This window comes from Sinocyclocheilus grahami, unplaced genomic scaffold (assembly GCF_001515645.1).
Source record: "Sinocyclocheilus grahami isolate Dianchi unplaced genomic scaffold, SAMN03320097.WGS_v1.1 scaffold113.1, whole genome shotgun sequence".
NCBI lineage: Eukaryota > Metazoa > Chordata > Actinopteri > Cypriniformes > Cyprinidae > Sinocyclocheilus > Sinocyclocheilus grahami.
The window spans coordinates 453,212-468,697 of NW_015505292.1; the positions used below are offsets into that span (position 1 = coordinate 453,212).

At 35.5% G+C, this 15,486-nt stretch overlaps 1 protein-coding gene across 3 annotated transcripts in view; it reads right to left on the reverse strand.

Annotated features, from left to right (window-relative positions):
* LOC107589159 (homeodomain-interacting protein kinase 3-like) overlaps positions 1-15,486 on the reverse strand; it is a 58,537-nt gene that overhangs the window by 5,295 nt on the left and 37,756 nt on the right. For all 3 annotated transcript variants that reach the window (XM_016277510.1, XM_016277512.1, XM_016277511.1), the window contains exons 4-15: positions 11,479-11,602; positions 7,355-7,474; positions 7,119-7,205; positions 5,310-5,494; positions 5,062-5,224; positions 4,841-4,964; positions 3,050-3,171; positions 2,786-2,904; positions 2,528-2,689; positions 2,082-2,375; positions 1,229-1,375; positions 852-1,117 (exon numbers count right to left, since the gene is read on the reverse strand). In XM_016277510.1, the coding sequence (XP_016132996.1) occupies positions 852-1,117; positions 1,229-1,375; positions 2,082-2,375; positions 2,528-2,689; positions 2,786-2,904; positions 3,050-3,171; positions 4,841-4,964; positions 5,062-5,224; positions 5,310-5,494; positions 7,119-7,205; positions 7,355-7,474; positions 11,479-11,602 (1,913 nt within the window). The remainder of the gene's footprint in view (positions 1-851; positions 1,118-1,228; positions 1,376-2,081; positions 2,376-2,527; positions 2,690-2,785; positions 2,905-3,049; positions 3,172-4,840; positions 4,965-5,061; positions 5,225-5,309; positions 5,495-7,118; positions 7,206-7,354; positions 7,475-11,478; positions 11,603-15,486) is intronic.

Below are 15,486 nucleotides of genomic sequence, written 5' to 3' on the forward strand. Positions count from 1 at the left end.
GGGGGGGGGGGGGATAAATTCAGAGAAACCAGTCTGTATTGCACACAAACATCAATTTCACAAAACTATGATCCGAACCAGCAGAAACTGTAGCTATGTAAAATCTGAGCTGTGGATGTAAATGAGATGCAAATAGCGCTTCATTAAACAGTTGTACTTTAACCTGCACAAGACATTAAAGGAACATTCTGGGTTTGACAGAAGTAGTTCAGCTCTTCAGTTTTTTGTGGTCCAATGGCAAAGAAAATCATCTTGACTGTCCCTCATTTTGTAAAAAAAAGTCTATTCAGGATAGCATTGCACTAGGATACACGTTAAAACACAACGTTTTTGAAAATATAGCTGTGACGCTTAAATATGTTCTATCGCAAAAAAAAGGGAAGCACTCATTTTTAAAAATTCATAATCTGAACTCATGTCATGTAAAGCCATTAAACACTATAAACTCTATAAATAAAACAAAGAATGCTATCATCCAGCAAGGATGCATTAAATTGATCAAAAGTGACAGTAAAGAATTATTTTACAAATTATTTCTATTTAAAATAAATGCAGTTCTTTTGAAATGTATCAGAAATACTATCCACAGAAACATTAAGCAGCACAATGTACAATGTTTTCAACATTGATGATAATGAGAAAGGTTTCTTGAACCCCAAATCAGCATATTAGAATGATTTCTGAAAGACAAATTAAAATGATTTTAACAAAACAGCCTGTATCAAACCCAGAACATTATTTTAAGAAAACATCAAAGCACTAACAACTGCTTAACTTCCATTAGAACCCTTCATATATTTCTGATAACCTACAACTGGACTTATTCTTGTGTGTGTGTGGACAGTCCATACCTGTGCCGGCTGTGTGCTGCTCATTATTTGGATGATGGTTATTGTTCAGCACTCTCATGGGTGGCACCACTACGGTCCTCACTGCAGGTTTATTCAGCGCTGTGCTGGGGTGTCCACGCCTAGCCTGGGGTTCCTGGTTCTGGTTCTGATTGGTCAGGAAGCGTCTTTCAGGGAAGGGGCTGTCGTGAGGTCCTAGGGAGGAGTCTGAAGGGGGCGAGCCGTCTACAGTTTCACACCCACTTTCATGGCCGTCATCTTCCGATATACTGCAGTAAGTCACAGGAGAAAAAACAAAAATAAAAAAATATATACAAAACATTTAGACTCCACCTCACCTCACAGTTCTACTGGTGTTAGTAGTTAGGAAAATACCACACCTGCTGGGTCTTTTGCATGGCGAGGGGCTGGATTGTGCCGAGGCTGAGGAGCTGGTGCTCAGACTGCTATCAGGACTGCTGAGGGAACACGCTCGCTCCATGTTCAGAGAGCCTGTGCATGCCTCACACTCCGGACTGTCCTTACACCTGTCAAAGGACACACTTGACTCAATTTAGCTATGAGATCCATATGTATGCAAACAAAACAGAATCTGAAATTTTAATGCAAGTCCACAATTTACAGTATTTTCATGTAACATTGTTTATTTAGCTGAAATATACTTATGTTGGTCAAAAAGTAATAAATTAGCTTCACCCTCTCACTGATCCTCAGAATTAAAGAGGGTGCTACTGCACCTTTAAGAGTTATATATGCAAATGGACCCCGGCTATTCTATTTGTGAGTGAAATGGGTCACACCACCCCACCAAGTTGCAGACTATACATTTTAGTTTTTTTAGGGAAGGGACATAAATTAATCCTTTTGATCTATTTAATGTATCAATGCTGAATAAAAGTATAGAAAATTGTAAATAAACTGATAAATGTTACAAAAGACTCATTTAAAATAAATGCTGTTCTTTTGAACTTTCTATTCATGCATAAAACGTATCAGAGTAATTAGCATTAAGCAGCACAAATGTTTCCAACATTAATAAGAAGAAATGTTTCTTGTACCAAATTAGCATTTTAGAATTAGTGACACTGAAGACTGGAGTAACAGCTGCTGAAAATTCAGCTTTGACATAACAGGAATAAATTACATTTTAAAATACATTAAAATAGAAAACAGTTATTTTGAATTGTTAAGAAACTTCAGAAAAAAATACTGCATAATGAATGTTCATCTCACTTGTTAAGGGAGCACCTCTGTGCTTGTTCCTCTTCATCTGTGCCGCTGCTTATGCTAATGATGCTAACTGCCGGGCTGGGTGACTCTCTGATAATAGACTCTCGCTGCTGATTGGCCACTGCCGTTTTACAGCAGCTCTCCTCCTCCACCTGCTCCGGTTCTGGTTTCACCTGGGCCTGCACCTCTCTGTCAGGAGAGCTCGGCTGTGGCTCCGCACTCGCCAACCTGTCTGCCATCTTTGGTGACGGACACACTGAGGGCTGGGTGTCCGTGTAGTGCAAGACATTCATACTCCTAGAAAGCAACAAAAATTATTATGTTCAGTCAACTTTACCTTTCGGCTAAACATTAGACTAAAAACCCGAATGAGCTGCCTAACAAGAGTATCATAAGGTTCGAATCAATGGTTTTTGGGCCCCCGCCAATGACTGTAGGCTCTTGCTCACCTGTTATGGCTGGGTTTGTTCCTCTTGTTAGATGCAGGCTGAGGCCAGACCACATGAGCAATGCCAATGTTTATAGGCTGATGGGCTGACACAGCCATTTGGTTGGGAACAATAGCCTGGGGCATCACCGAACTGTAATGGCTGCTGTGTGGCCGCACTTTCCTTTAACAGATAAACAAACAACACATTTTAGGTCACCAAAACGCTCAAGAGGTGGTGTCAGCTCATGATATTTGAGGTGTTTCTTGATCTTCTTACCCCCAGTCTCCTCGCCTCTGCGGTCCAACAACTGAATCGGATGCCAAGCTCGTAGCAGGTGGCGGGACCTGCTGCCAAGCTGGCACCAGGATCTGTGGAGTCCTGTTGGACCATGGTTGCTGAAAGGTTGAAAAAGGACAATGCTGAACCTTTGTAATGTATCTGGCTTTGAGTTTAATATTGAAACTGGTATGTCAACATGGATAACAACCCTCGGCTGTTTTCCATTATTTTTCCACATCATCTTGTGAAATGAGGACTTACTTGTGCTATAACTCCTGGTCTCATGGGTAAAGGCTGGATAGCTGGGGCTTGGGTCACCAGAGAAAGAGTGTTCTCCATTCGAACCGAATATCCTGCTGGCTGATTTGGGTTTGAAGGGATTCCTGTAGAGTCAAACAACCAAATCAGCTCCACACAATATTTATTACACTGAAAACCAATAGTAATGCTCAGTTCAAATTAGGGCTGCAATATTAATTTTAATAAATTCTAAATTTGCAATAACAATATGTCGCTTATAACATGCATTTAAGAATGCAACATGCAACTTGGACTTATAAAGCATTTATAAACCAGCTGTTTGTCCACAAAAGAGGAGCTTTAAGATTTCCCTACGGTTTCCACTATTATAAAAGCTTGATGGTATAATGTTTGAGAAAAAAAGAAATTAAAGACAGCCATAAATATTAGGCTATCATTTTTAAGTTGTACTGTAAAATAAAATGATCATATAAGTATTATTTTCTTAAATACCAGATTTTTTTTACAGTGAAATATTAGAAATAGTTCTTATTACTAAAAATTATAAAAAAGTAATTGTTATTTTTAATTGTTTTAATTTTAGTTGTTTTATTATTTTATAATAATAATATGGTAAAATAATATTAATTATTTCATTTAACAGTACATTTATTATCATAATCATCATTATTTTATAATCATATTAATTTTTCTATAGAAGCATTTATAAACTGGCTGTTGTAACAAAAAAGGAGCTTTAAGAGCTCCCTACAGTTTCTGCTAAGTTAGAGCTTGATGGTTTAAATAAAGAAAGTAAGACAGCTATAAATATTAGCACTGTAAAATTATTATATTAGTATTATTTTTCTTAAAGTGAAATATTTATTACTAAAAAGCATTTCTTATTTTGTTTAATATTTTAATTTAGTAGCAACAGTAGTAGTAATCATAATAATAACAACAATTATTACTTTTACAGTAAAATTACTATCATAATCATCATTATTTTATAATCATCTTTATACTGTGTGTATATATATATATATATATACCATTTTTGAAAATCACAACTTAAAATTCTCCATTATTTCCACAAACTGTGGGTTTCTGCAGGTTTCATGAAGGTAAATTCAAGACTTTTTTTAAAGGTCATTTTAAGACCAAATAAAGAAACTTTAAGGAATCAACTGGATTTTTCAGTGCAAATGTCTAAAGATTTCTAATTCGATAAGCAAAATGACACAAGTCTTGTTTTCTGTGAAATTGATCAAAATGAAGTGAGTGTGGAATTAAAACAAGAACCAATTATCTGCCAATGAGCTCAGCAAAGCAACTTAATTCAAAGGGGAAATTCATTTTTTAACCACTTAATTGTCACTCACATAGTTGAGGTATACCTATGATGAAAATTACAGGCCTCTCTCATCTTTTTAAGTGGGAGAACTTGCACAATTGGTGGCTGACTAAATACTTTTTTGCCCCACTGTATATGTGTGTATATATATATATATATATATATATATATATATATATATAACAAAGTTTTAGGCCAAATTGTGCAGCCCTACAAAATACAAACTTTTTTTTAAATCACATTTTAAATCGTAATCACTATATTTTTAGAAATATAATCATATCGACTTACATAATCAAAGTCTTAGGCCAAATTGTGCAGCCCTACAAAGTACAACAAACTTTTTTTTTTTTTTTTTTAATAACATTCTAAATTGCAATTTTTAGAAAAATTCCAATACGATTTTTTCCCCCTAAATCATGCAGCCCTAGTTCAAATTATCATGCACATCCCATTACCTTGAAGAGCAGGAGGGCATAGAATGAGCGCCTGCTGAAAGGAATCATTACACCCAAACTGGGCGCTTCCTGTCTGGATGGGAATTCCTGGATGCACCACAGGTGGAGCAGATGGCGCCAGGGTCTAAAATGGAAAGGTAAATAGATCAACGATTAGGAACAATCTGTTGTCTTCTTGTTTGCACTTAAAACCCAAGTCTTTTCAGAGTGTGCGCTTTTACCTGAGAGTGGACAGACAGCATTTTGTTGAAGGCGACAGTGATATTTGGAGCACTTGGAAGCGTCACAGGCTTCATAAGTGGGGGTGCTTTGTTGCGGTTGAGAGTATTGTACATGCTGGTTCTTGTGTGACACACGTCCATGATGTGGAAACAAGACTGGACACTGTTGGAGACACATTCCTTGAGAATGACCACACATAATAGACAAAACAGTCAGTGAAACTGGCATTAAAAATGTCAAAACATACTGATTGCAATGGGGGAAATCCATCAGGTGCTGCATAGTGACAAAAGGGTGGGTAAGTGCATCTGAAGGGGCGATTCTCTGATCTGCATCAATCATCAGCATCATCTTTAACAAGTCCACGAATTCTCTCCTGTCAGCTTTCTCCGCCAACTGGTCACAGCCCTCCATGTTGAGCATTAGATTCACCTGATAAATGAATACACAAATAAAAAATACAATTATTATCATTATTAATATTATTACTGCATAAAACAACAAAATAACATCAATAAATTACAATTATTATTATTGTTTGTTTTTATTACTATAATTATTTTTTTCATATAATAGTATTTACATAGTTATAACAATAATAATATAACATCATTATTTTATATACACACAATATAAAACAATATTGTATTCACAATATAATTATATTATTGTATATAAATTATCATTAAAGCGCCAGTCCGCAAGTTTTGCCTCTTTGTCGCCATCTCTGTTCGAAAACCTTCAATTGCAGCTATTTGCGGAATTATCTTCCTTGCGTGGGTTGTGCACCGGCACGGCTCCAGCACAGATGAATCTAATGTGGCTGTCAGTCTGCAGATACTGCACTTTGTATTCACAGATTCTACATCTTTAAAGTAGGACCCAAATAAGAGTTTTCACTGGAGAATGTCATCTGAACAAGCAAGTCCCAACTGCCACTTTTGTTCTGATCAACTGAGGTAAAAAAACATTACAATAAATTGCGCTATCAATGGTGATTAAATCTAATGATCAGTTAGCTCATATCACATCTTGCGGTGCCAATTATTATTTTTGTTATACTTGGTTTTCAAATTGTTGATGTTGCATGAGCATTGTGAGAGTGTGTATTTAGTGTGTATTAGTGTTATTTGTAGATTTCAATTTCTGTACAGTCTAATCTCTAATTGCCATACCATTCAAATTTCATATAAAGAAATTATTCTTTTAACCCAAAAAGCAAATCAAAGTTCCTTACAACTCGTTCTCTTTGAAATAAATATTTTTAGTACAGAGTAATCCCACGCACCTAATCAGATGGACATTTAAAACTGGAATATAATATAATTTCAGTCATTATATTTTTCTGTAGCCACTTCTCAGTACGAATTCTTTTGGTTTTGACTATGGGTGACTCAAGTCACTGATGATTGTCGTTTCAACCTTTCTGGACTACAATCCGCAATTTATTCCAGCTGCTGTGAGAAAAGGCTTTAAACGATCCGTCACCTGCAGCATACTCATGTGTGATATAGCATACTAACCGGGACAACAACTTTGTTTTCAGACGTGACGTAATGATGCAGCGTCATGCTCGTATTTCCCATGAAAACCTACCTATACCACTCACTCCAACTCTATTAAAAGCGTACCGTTGTGAATCAAGCTAAAGGAGATCGCTTTGAACACTGGCTGGTTATGTACTTGTTTAAAAATTGATTTTGGATTTTTTACCAAAAAAAGTTTCAGACAGCAGCTTTAATATTGTTATTATTATTATTAATCATTATTACTATAATAAAAATAACATATTACAATATAACCATATATTATTTATAATTATAATTATTATTCTCTATAATAATAAGTGTTAAAATTATTAATGCATGTCATTAATATTATTATTATTGTTAACTATTATATACAGCATTATTATTCATATAATCATTATTATTATTATTATTAATAGTTATTAATATTAATGCTATATCGTAATAACAGCAGCAGCAGCAATAATAATAATCTCAATTTCGCAACATTTTTTTTCCCTCATGATGATTTGCAAGCAAAAACGTACATGTCCAATGTCATCTAGACAGCTGAAAATGTACTTCCTCGCCTCCTTGGACTTCAGTCCCGTTTCTGTCTCATGTTCTTCAGTCGTCTGCAGAAACAGGAAGCACGTTTGGAGTCATTACATAAGAACTTTACCTCAAAACTTTATGTGGAGCAGAGAGCAACTCGATCCAGAGAGCTATGCTGTAAGTTTATGACAGCAATGTCTGGTTAAGTGGATGAGAAATGGACCCTTGCCTTCAGTCTCCAGGCGGTGTATGGTGAATCAGACTCCTTGATGAAGAATCGGGCCGTCTTCGTCCCCACGTTCAGAAGCTGCTCTCCTGGCAACCCTTGAGTTTGAGAGATGTAACGAATCTGCAGAGATGTTTATAGTATTAGTGGATCTCAACATTGTCATTTCTGATAAGACAAGTAAAGCTAAATCCATCCATTCTTGACAAGAATCTCTTGAGTGATTCACAAAGCATGCCACAAGATGGTAACGTGTGTAGTACTTTTCCACTATTCCAAGAGGAAGTAATGCGAGATAAGACTGGTCTAGAATAGGCAGGTCCCTATAAGTGGTATGCAGCAGGAAAACTGTGCCAAAATACCAATGAACCATTCAGAAAGGTTTTGTCTTGACAAGTACATTCGTACCATAACCCTAGTGGCTTACTAAAGATAAAAATGGCTTGAATTTATTTGTAGGCAACAAATATTCATTGACGTCACCAGTGATTGCGCATCTTCAGGTTGAAAAAAGAAAAGAAAAGAAAAAAGGTTTCAAGAAGCTACAAACCACACAGTGATATCAATCAACATGAATCAGCAAAAACTGCTACGATATGCACAAAAAAAGAGAGATAAAAATAAGCAAATAACTTCAGTTGTTATTTCAAGCCCTGAGTTGAGTTTCATGATAGCTAGGCTTGGAAAGCCCAGTGTTTCACTCTTAATACAGAGCGCAGTACGGGGTCTGCCGCTACTCAAGGCTTTGTTAAGATGCCAAGTCAAGATGCTGGCCCCTCTTTGTGCCCACAACAGATGTCAATCCTCTCACACCGAACAGTCAAGCCAATTCTGGGCTTTCGAACACTGAACAGAAACGGTTAATTTTGATTTAGTTTTAGTCATAGTCTTTTGACAAACTAATATTTATATTTGTCATCTGAATTGTTTATATTTTAGTTTTAGTCGACTAAATCTAATGGGTTTAGTTACAGTGTAATGCATTTATTAAGCATTTGTCTAAAATTTCCAAACTCATTATATAGGTTTGATATTAAGGTTTTATCATGATAGACACAGATTTAACTGCTGTGACATAGACCATGCCTTTGTATTAAAATGAAATAAAATCACTTCTCATAAAGAAACAAGAACATGGTCCTGCTTTCACTGAAATGCCAATGGTTAAATAAGATGCGTTCTTTATAACAACTTGCTTACCACATTCTTTCAAGCAGACATTTATATTTATATGAATAAATTTAGATTAATCCTTATTAGGGTTATAAAGCCTTATAAAGCCATTCAGTCAAGAGCAGAGAGTGATTTTCTCTTTAGGATTACAGCATTTATTTGAAATAGTTATACAGTTTTCACAAAAAATATTAAGCAACACAATTGTTTTCAACACTGATGATAAGAAATGTTTCTTGAGCACCAAATCAGCATTTTAGAATGATTCCTGAAGGATCATGTGACTCTGAAGACTGGAGTAATAGCTGCTGAAAATTCAGTTTTACATCACAGGAATAAATTACATTAAGACATTGAAATAGAAAACAGTTAGGCCTATATAAGATTTTTTTTTCAAAAAGACAACAATCTAACAGAACCCAAACTTTTGAAAGGTAGTGTAGCTTGTGCACTGTTGATAGTTAATTGATATAGATTTCATTTTATTTTGCAGTTTTACATCACAGGAATAAATTACATTAAGACATTGAAATAGAAAACAGTTAGGCCTATATAAGATTTTTTTTTTCAAAAAGACAACAATCTAACAGAACCCAAACTTTTGAAAGGTAGTGTAGCTTGTGCACTGTTGATAGTTAATTGATATAGATTTCATTTTATTTTTATCAGCCATAATAGCTCACACAGAGAATTTGATTAAAATAATTGAAAGATTGATACAAATAAATAGACAAAAACTGCATTTAAAAAAGGATTTTAAATAAATAGACAACACCACACACTGTGTTTACAGTTAGATAATAAAATTATCTGTAAAAATCAAATCAGGTGACAAATATTGCCCTCGGTTTTGATTATTCAATCAACAAAACACAGAAAACTCATTTCTGGATATGGTCAATGACCTTAAGACAGCCTTGTTTTTCCATTTTAATAGATTTTAATAGCTTGTCTAACTGAACTTTGGTTCGTAGTTACAGACCCTTTGGTTATCACCTCAGATCTTTAACCATTACACTACATTTCTCCTTTTTTATCTACATATGACTTAAATTAAGAATAAAAAAATCTACTCAGCTGCTTGAGTGTTGTGATTTGTTTGCCATAGCATCCTTTTATAAATACAAGCAATGACTTCATAACGCAAATAACAGGACAAAGGCATTAAACAGTGTTTGGTTAACAACAGCGCTGTCTTTTTAGGGAAGGCAGGAGCAGTTCAACCACACCAATGCATGAGTCTCTGTGTAAAAACACCATTGTTCTTGTTGCCTTGGGAAACCAAGCATTACTGGTCAGTGAACTCTGCAGACATTTGCCTTCAAGCGTGCATCTGTTGCTTCTCAGAAAGACTGTCATAGTGGGCCTCTACCAGTGAAAACACAAGCCACTACAAAGCCCTCTTTGGCTGCTTGCTCTCATTCCTCTCCGTCTCTTCCTCTCTCGACTATGACGCCACCTCTCCTTTTACAAGCACTGAGGCTCAACACCGCCATGTTAAACAAGCAGTGTTTATGGCATCTTAGGGGTGTTAGAGTGACATGATCGGGTTGCCAAAGCGCTGCACAAACACCGAGCGCGCTGAAGTGAGAACCTGCTGATAGTGCAAGAGAGTATGTATGTGTCAGTGGGGCTTTCGGGTTATAAATACATTCTGCTGTGTGGAGTGGAACTGGACCCATTGCTGGCACGGGTAGGCGGCCCGGAGTCTGTGGTCAGCAAACCCAAACCAGCCTATTCTCACATAGCCAGCTAGTTTTGCTACTGTCATACGCGCCATTTACACCACCTCAGACATCTCGTTTATCAGCAGCACTGGTCCATGATGGTAAACGCGCTCACACTTTTTTCATATGTGTGAGTCATCTTTCATGTTATGAGAAGAAATTCGCTTTAAGTATCGAGTTGACAAACCTGATAAATAAAACTAGTCCATTACAGAATTTGCAAACTTTTTTTTTTGTGCGCATATTTTGCAATTGTTGGTGGAGAAATCTATTAAATACCACAATACACTGTTACTGATGGCTAAAAATACTAGCCAGATTGTTTGATAAAAAAAAAAATTGCATTTAAATTAGCATAAATTCACAAAGTTATCTACCTGCACCAAGATTCACAATTGTCAACTAATTATATCTAGATTCTAAATACTATATATAATACTAGTTTACAGATTACTTATTTACATATATATATATATATATATATATATATATATATATACACACACACACATACACATACACATATATATTATAACATTAAATTATATATTTTATTTTAAGAGATCATCCTGGACTTACCCTAATAAAACAAAGACATTTTGGTTTTATTTTAGTTTATTATAATTTTTTTTTTTTTTTTAAGATTTCTTTTCATTCATTATTATATATTAAAATAAATTCATTATATAAGGAAATAAGTAATATGTAAACTAATAATATAATATAATAAGTATTTAGAAACTAGATATACTTACACACACACACACACACACACATATATATATATATATATATATATTTTTTTTTTTTTACAATTTTATGAAATAATTTTTGGAGGCGGTTACTAGAAAAAAAGAATCTAGATAAACTCAGCTGTCCAAAACCCACTATTGGTCAATCTCTAACTAGCTTGCTGTGCATTACCTGTCTTACAGTTTGAGCTTTGCAACACGACTTGTGTTAAGATGCTGAATTCAAGTTAAAAATAGTCTCTTTTAAAAACAAGTCACAAGACCCCTGCATCCTGTTTTATTACAAAGGCATCCACCAAGATTTTGAAAATGCATAGTTTTGCACAATCCTGCTGCTACTAACGATGAGAAGAAACTCATCACAAAGACTTACTCTGAAAAATCGCAAATTATGTCATCCTCCAAAATGCTGCCCATTAGTGTCGCCCCGACGCAACAAAGTGGGTCATTATCCGAGATCACTGGCTGATCTTACCTGGTCATACTCCAGCGCTCCTGGATAAAGCGGCCAGCCCAAGAAGAGCTCAGCGATGACGCAGCCCAGTGACCACGTGTCTATGGCCTCACAGAAGGGTAAGCCCAGGATGATCTCTGGAGCCCTGGAACACATTATCAGGAAAGGATGAGAATGAATGGAGTGGTTACCTTGACAACAGGCTGTTGATTGAAAAGCAGTGGGAAACTTCATTACGAAAGCTCCAGAGAAGGATGAACAAGCCTTTGTTTGGATTAGCAAAACGCTGCAATATGAATCAAACAAATCATTATGATAATACCAAGATGATTTAAACATCATCTAATATTAAATGTAACATTTAATATGATTTTATGACACAGTAGTTTGGGTTTGAGACACCCATGTAAGACTCATCTCATGCTCACTTAAGATCAAGAGTCATGTTTCACGTCCATATTGATATGATCCTGAGCCTAATGACGCAGCATCCCTGGTCTGATGAAGCATGAGTCTGCTGTTGGACCTGGGCTTTGACGTCAATGGGCCCATACACATCTGCTACCGTGACAACCGGAGAGAAAATGCTGGCTGCCTAGCGACAGATGAGGACGGATCTAAACACCAAATCTGGGTGATGACAGAGGAGGAGTCTGATGACACACTATTAACCCTGGTCACCATTAATAATCAACCACAGAGCAAACTCCTCGGGCACTAAAGCTCTGCTGTATGTCCGAGCTTCACACATGTAGCACCTAAAGGATACACAGTTAAAACAGTAACTGTTGTCAAAGCTATTGATACCAGAATATGTCATGACAGGTCACTAGTAAGCAGCTGTAACTACCAACAGTACCCTACCTGTGTGGTAACAAAAGCCGTTGTGAATAATTCACTAATGGCGTGGCTATGTGATACTGCCTTTTAAATTCAAGGATTTGAAATTAAGTTACAGGTTTTTCTTTATTGCATTTTTTTGTCTACACAATTATGCCGTCTTTAGTCTTCCTAGACAAAGGTGTTACAGCAGCAAATGCTGAGATTCATTTTAAACTGCTCAACCCATTATTTGCACACACAGAATGACGTGTCGTCAAAGAGTCAAACAAACAACAGTGCTGGGATTGTCTACACAGCGCAATGCTAGGTGCATTTGTGCAGCTATCAGTGGAAGGGACAGCTGTACAGTATTTTAAATGCAAAGCGAATAAGAAAAAAATGCAATAATCTTGTAAGGTTTTGGCTGTGAAGCAAAGTTTAATTGTTTACTGTTGGGGGAAAAAAATTAAGTACCTTTCATGTGTATTACTGGAATATCCAAACAACAAGAATGACATTATTATTATTATTATTAATAAACAACAATTATTATTTTTGCTAAATGTATTTAAATAATAATAATAATAAAATTATTTAATTTAATACAGCTAGGCCCAGACAGAATTTACAGGGTTATTTCTTATAAAAACACATATAATAATAGTAATAATTATAATTATTTGACTGAGATTAATATTGTTTTCATTATAATAATGACTAATATTAATATATTTGAAATAAAAATAATTTAATATAGCTAGGCCCAGACAGAATCTGCAAGATTATGTTTATTATAAAATATATTTAAGTAATATATAGCAACAGTAACACATTATTATTAGTGATGGACCGATACCACTTTTTCCAGTACTCGCCCGATACAGATACTTTTAATTTTGGTACTTGCCGATACAGAGTACAGATACCAATATTTTTATTGCATTTGTAAATTTTTTTAAATATTGGGTACAGAAACCAAAATAGTATGTATAATGTTAGTTGGTTAACTTCATTTACCAAATAAATAGTCAAACCAAAATGTATTCAGACAACTTCAACATTTCTCACATTATAGTTTATTCGCTATAGTTTAGAAAATGGTAATAAAATATAACAAGAACGCAGAGTTAAACTGAGTCAGAACAAATTCAGCTTGATAATGTTAGATAACTTTGATAGAAAGGTATGTTATGGATTACAATCAACCAAAAATTAGACAGCTGTTAGTATGACAGTATTTACACAACTATCAATACTTAGTCGGGCAACCCTCTGTTAAGATGGAGTCGTTCTTCAAACATTACAGTAGACATATTTTGGTTTACAAACTGTATTGCTCATCAGTTAGTCACATTAGCACTCGACTAACATATCAACCATTATTATTTTAAGTGTTCACAGTTTAGCAGCTAAACTTTAGCTGTGGGCACGATTCGCTTGCATAAATGTTTTTGTATTTTATGTCATTATTATAAGAACGGACTGGAGCACTATATTATTGTTTTATGCAAAGGTGCTTTGTCAGTAGCGCTCGTTAACTTGCTCAAGGACTCCTCTCTGTGGCAATCACAACAGGCTTGGCCAGCTGACCAATCAGAGCAGAGTAGGGTTATGGAAGGGAGGGGTTTGCTCCGAACTTGCTTGGAATGAATCATTTCGAAATCATTGGCAAATGACTGTAATATTACATGTATATTCTGAGAAAATTACAATGTTTTCTGAACTTAGATGCATTTAAACCTGTTGTAGGGGACTCCAACACATTAGGACACTTTAAAATACCATATGACCTGCTCTTTAAGAACTCTACAGACAGTTGTTGTTTTCACAGAACTACTACCATTTCAAGCACTGCGGTTATTAAAACTGTGACACGAGAGGCTATTTTCTGCCCTGGTAACAGTTTGGCTTAGCTGACAGTACAAACATGAGTATGTTTGGCACAGTGACAAAACAAATGGAGTGCTCTATATTCTGCACAAGATCTTACTGACTAAACCCCAATAAACCTCCAGCATAGCGATGGGCAAACAGACTAAATCCAAAGCCTAACATAAGTTAAACATACTACCATGCTTCGGCTGCACAGAGAAATCCAATAGCAAGGGGCATTGAAGGACAAGAGGGTATTAGGCCAGACCTTAAACGATAACACTGCCAAATTATATTGTAACCGCAATTGGTTTCCACTCAAAAAATGTACTCAGGTTTAAGAATGCTATTTACATCATTGTGGTTTTGCAAATCTTTAAAAAAAAAAAAAAAATTCCCATCAGCCCACAGTCAGCAGGAAGTCGCATTTCAGGTAAAAGAATCAGGGGAAGTTGCAGAAATCAGGTAAAAAAAAAAAAAGATGACATAACACGGCAGGTCTGGACTTCCCAGCTCAAACAAAGAGAGTTACTGTTAATACTATTTAAAGGCAGCAATTGCACCCGCGTTATGTTTGCTTGAGTCCAGGCCAGACTTCAAATGTTCAAGCCTTTTCCCCTGGAGTAAGATTAGATTTCATAGGGCTTATTTCAGTGCAAAGCTCAAGTTGTAAACAGCAGCCAAGAACAGCGTGGATTAAAACAAACGGTGTGATGTTATTCTCATCATTTCTAATTTCACACAACTACATGCATACAAATATTTGATAACATGTTATTAAGTAAATGCTGAGATGGTGATATTAGGGCTGCACGATTATGACAAAAACCATAACTGTCTATAATTCCCTTGAAATTGTAATTGCGATTATCAATTACGATTATCATTGAATGATGTTTATATCATTGTTTGAAGCAACAGCATGCCATTTTTTAGATGAAAATAAGAAAGCTGAAAACACTCTGAACTGAAAAACTTGTATTGCTCTTCTATAGTATAAAGCCTCAAATGTGAACTATACATTGGATTAGTTTCTTCTTTAAATACTTTTTTTTTTAAGTAAAAATAATTATGGTATTATAATGTTATACTAAAACTTACATTAAAACAATGGGAAAACCCTTAAGATAACCTGTAGAAAGAAAAAGCTTAAGCATGCAGAAAATCATAAGTGTACTTTGAACTAGGGCTGCACGATTAATCGAATGCGATTGTCATGCGCATTTTGATAGTAATGCCGGTTCTGTAATCAGCAGGAAATCATCATCATGTGCTTTCAGATGGAGCAGAATTTACTACACAGAGCCGTAGTTCACTGACAAGTTACGCAAAAAA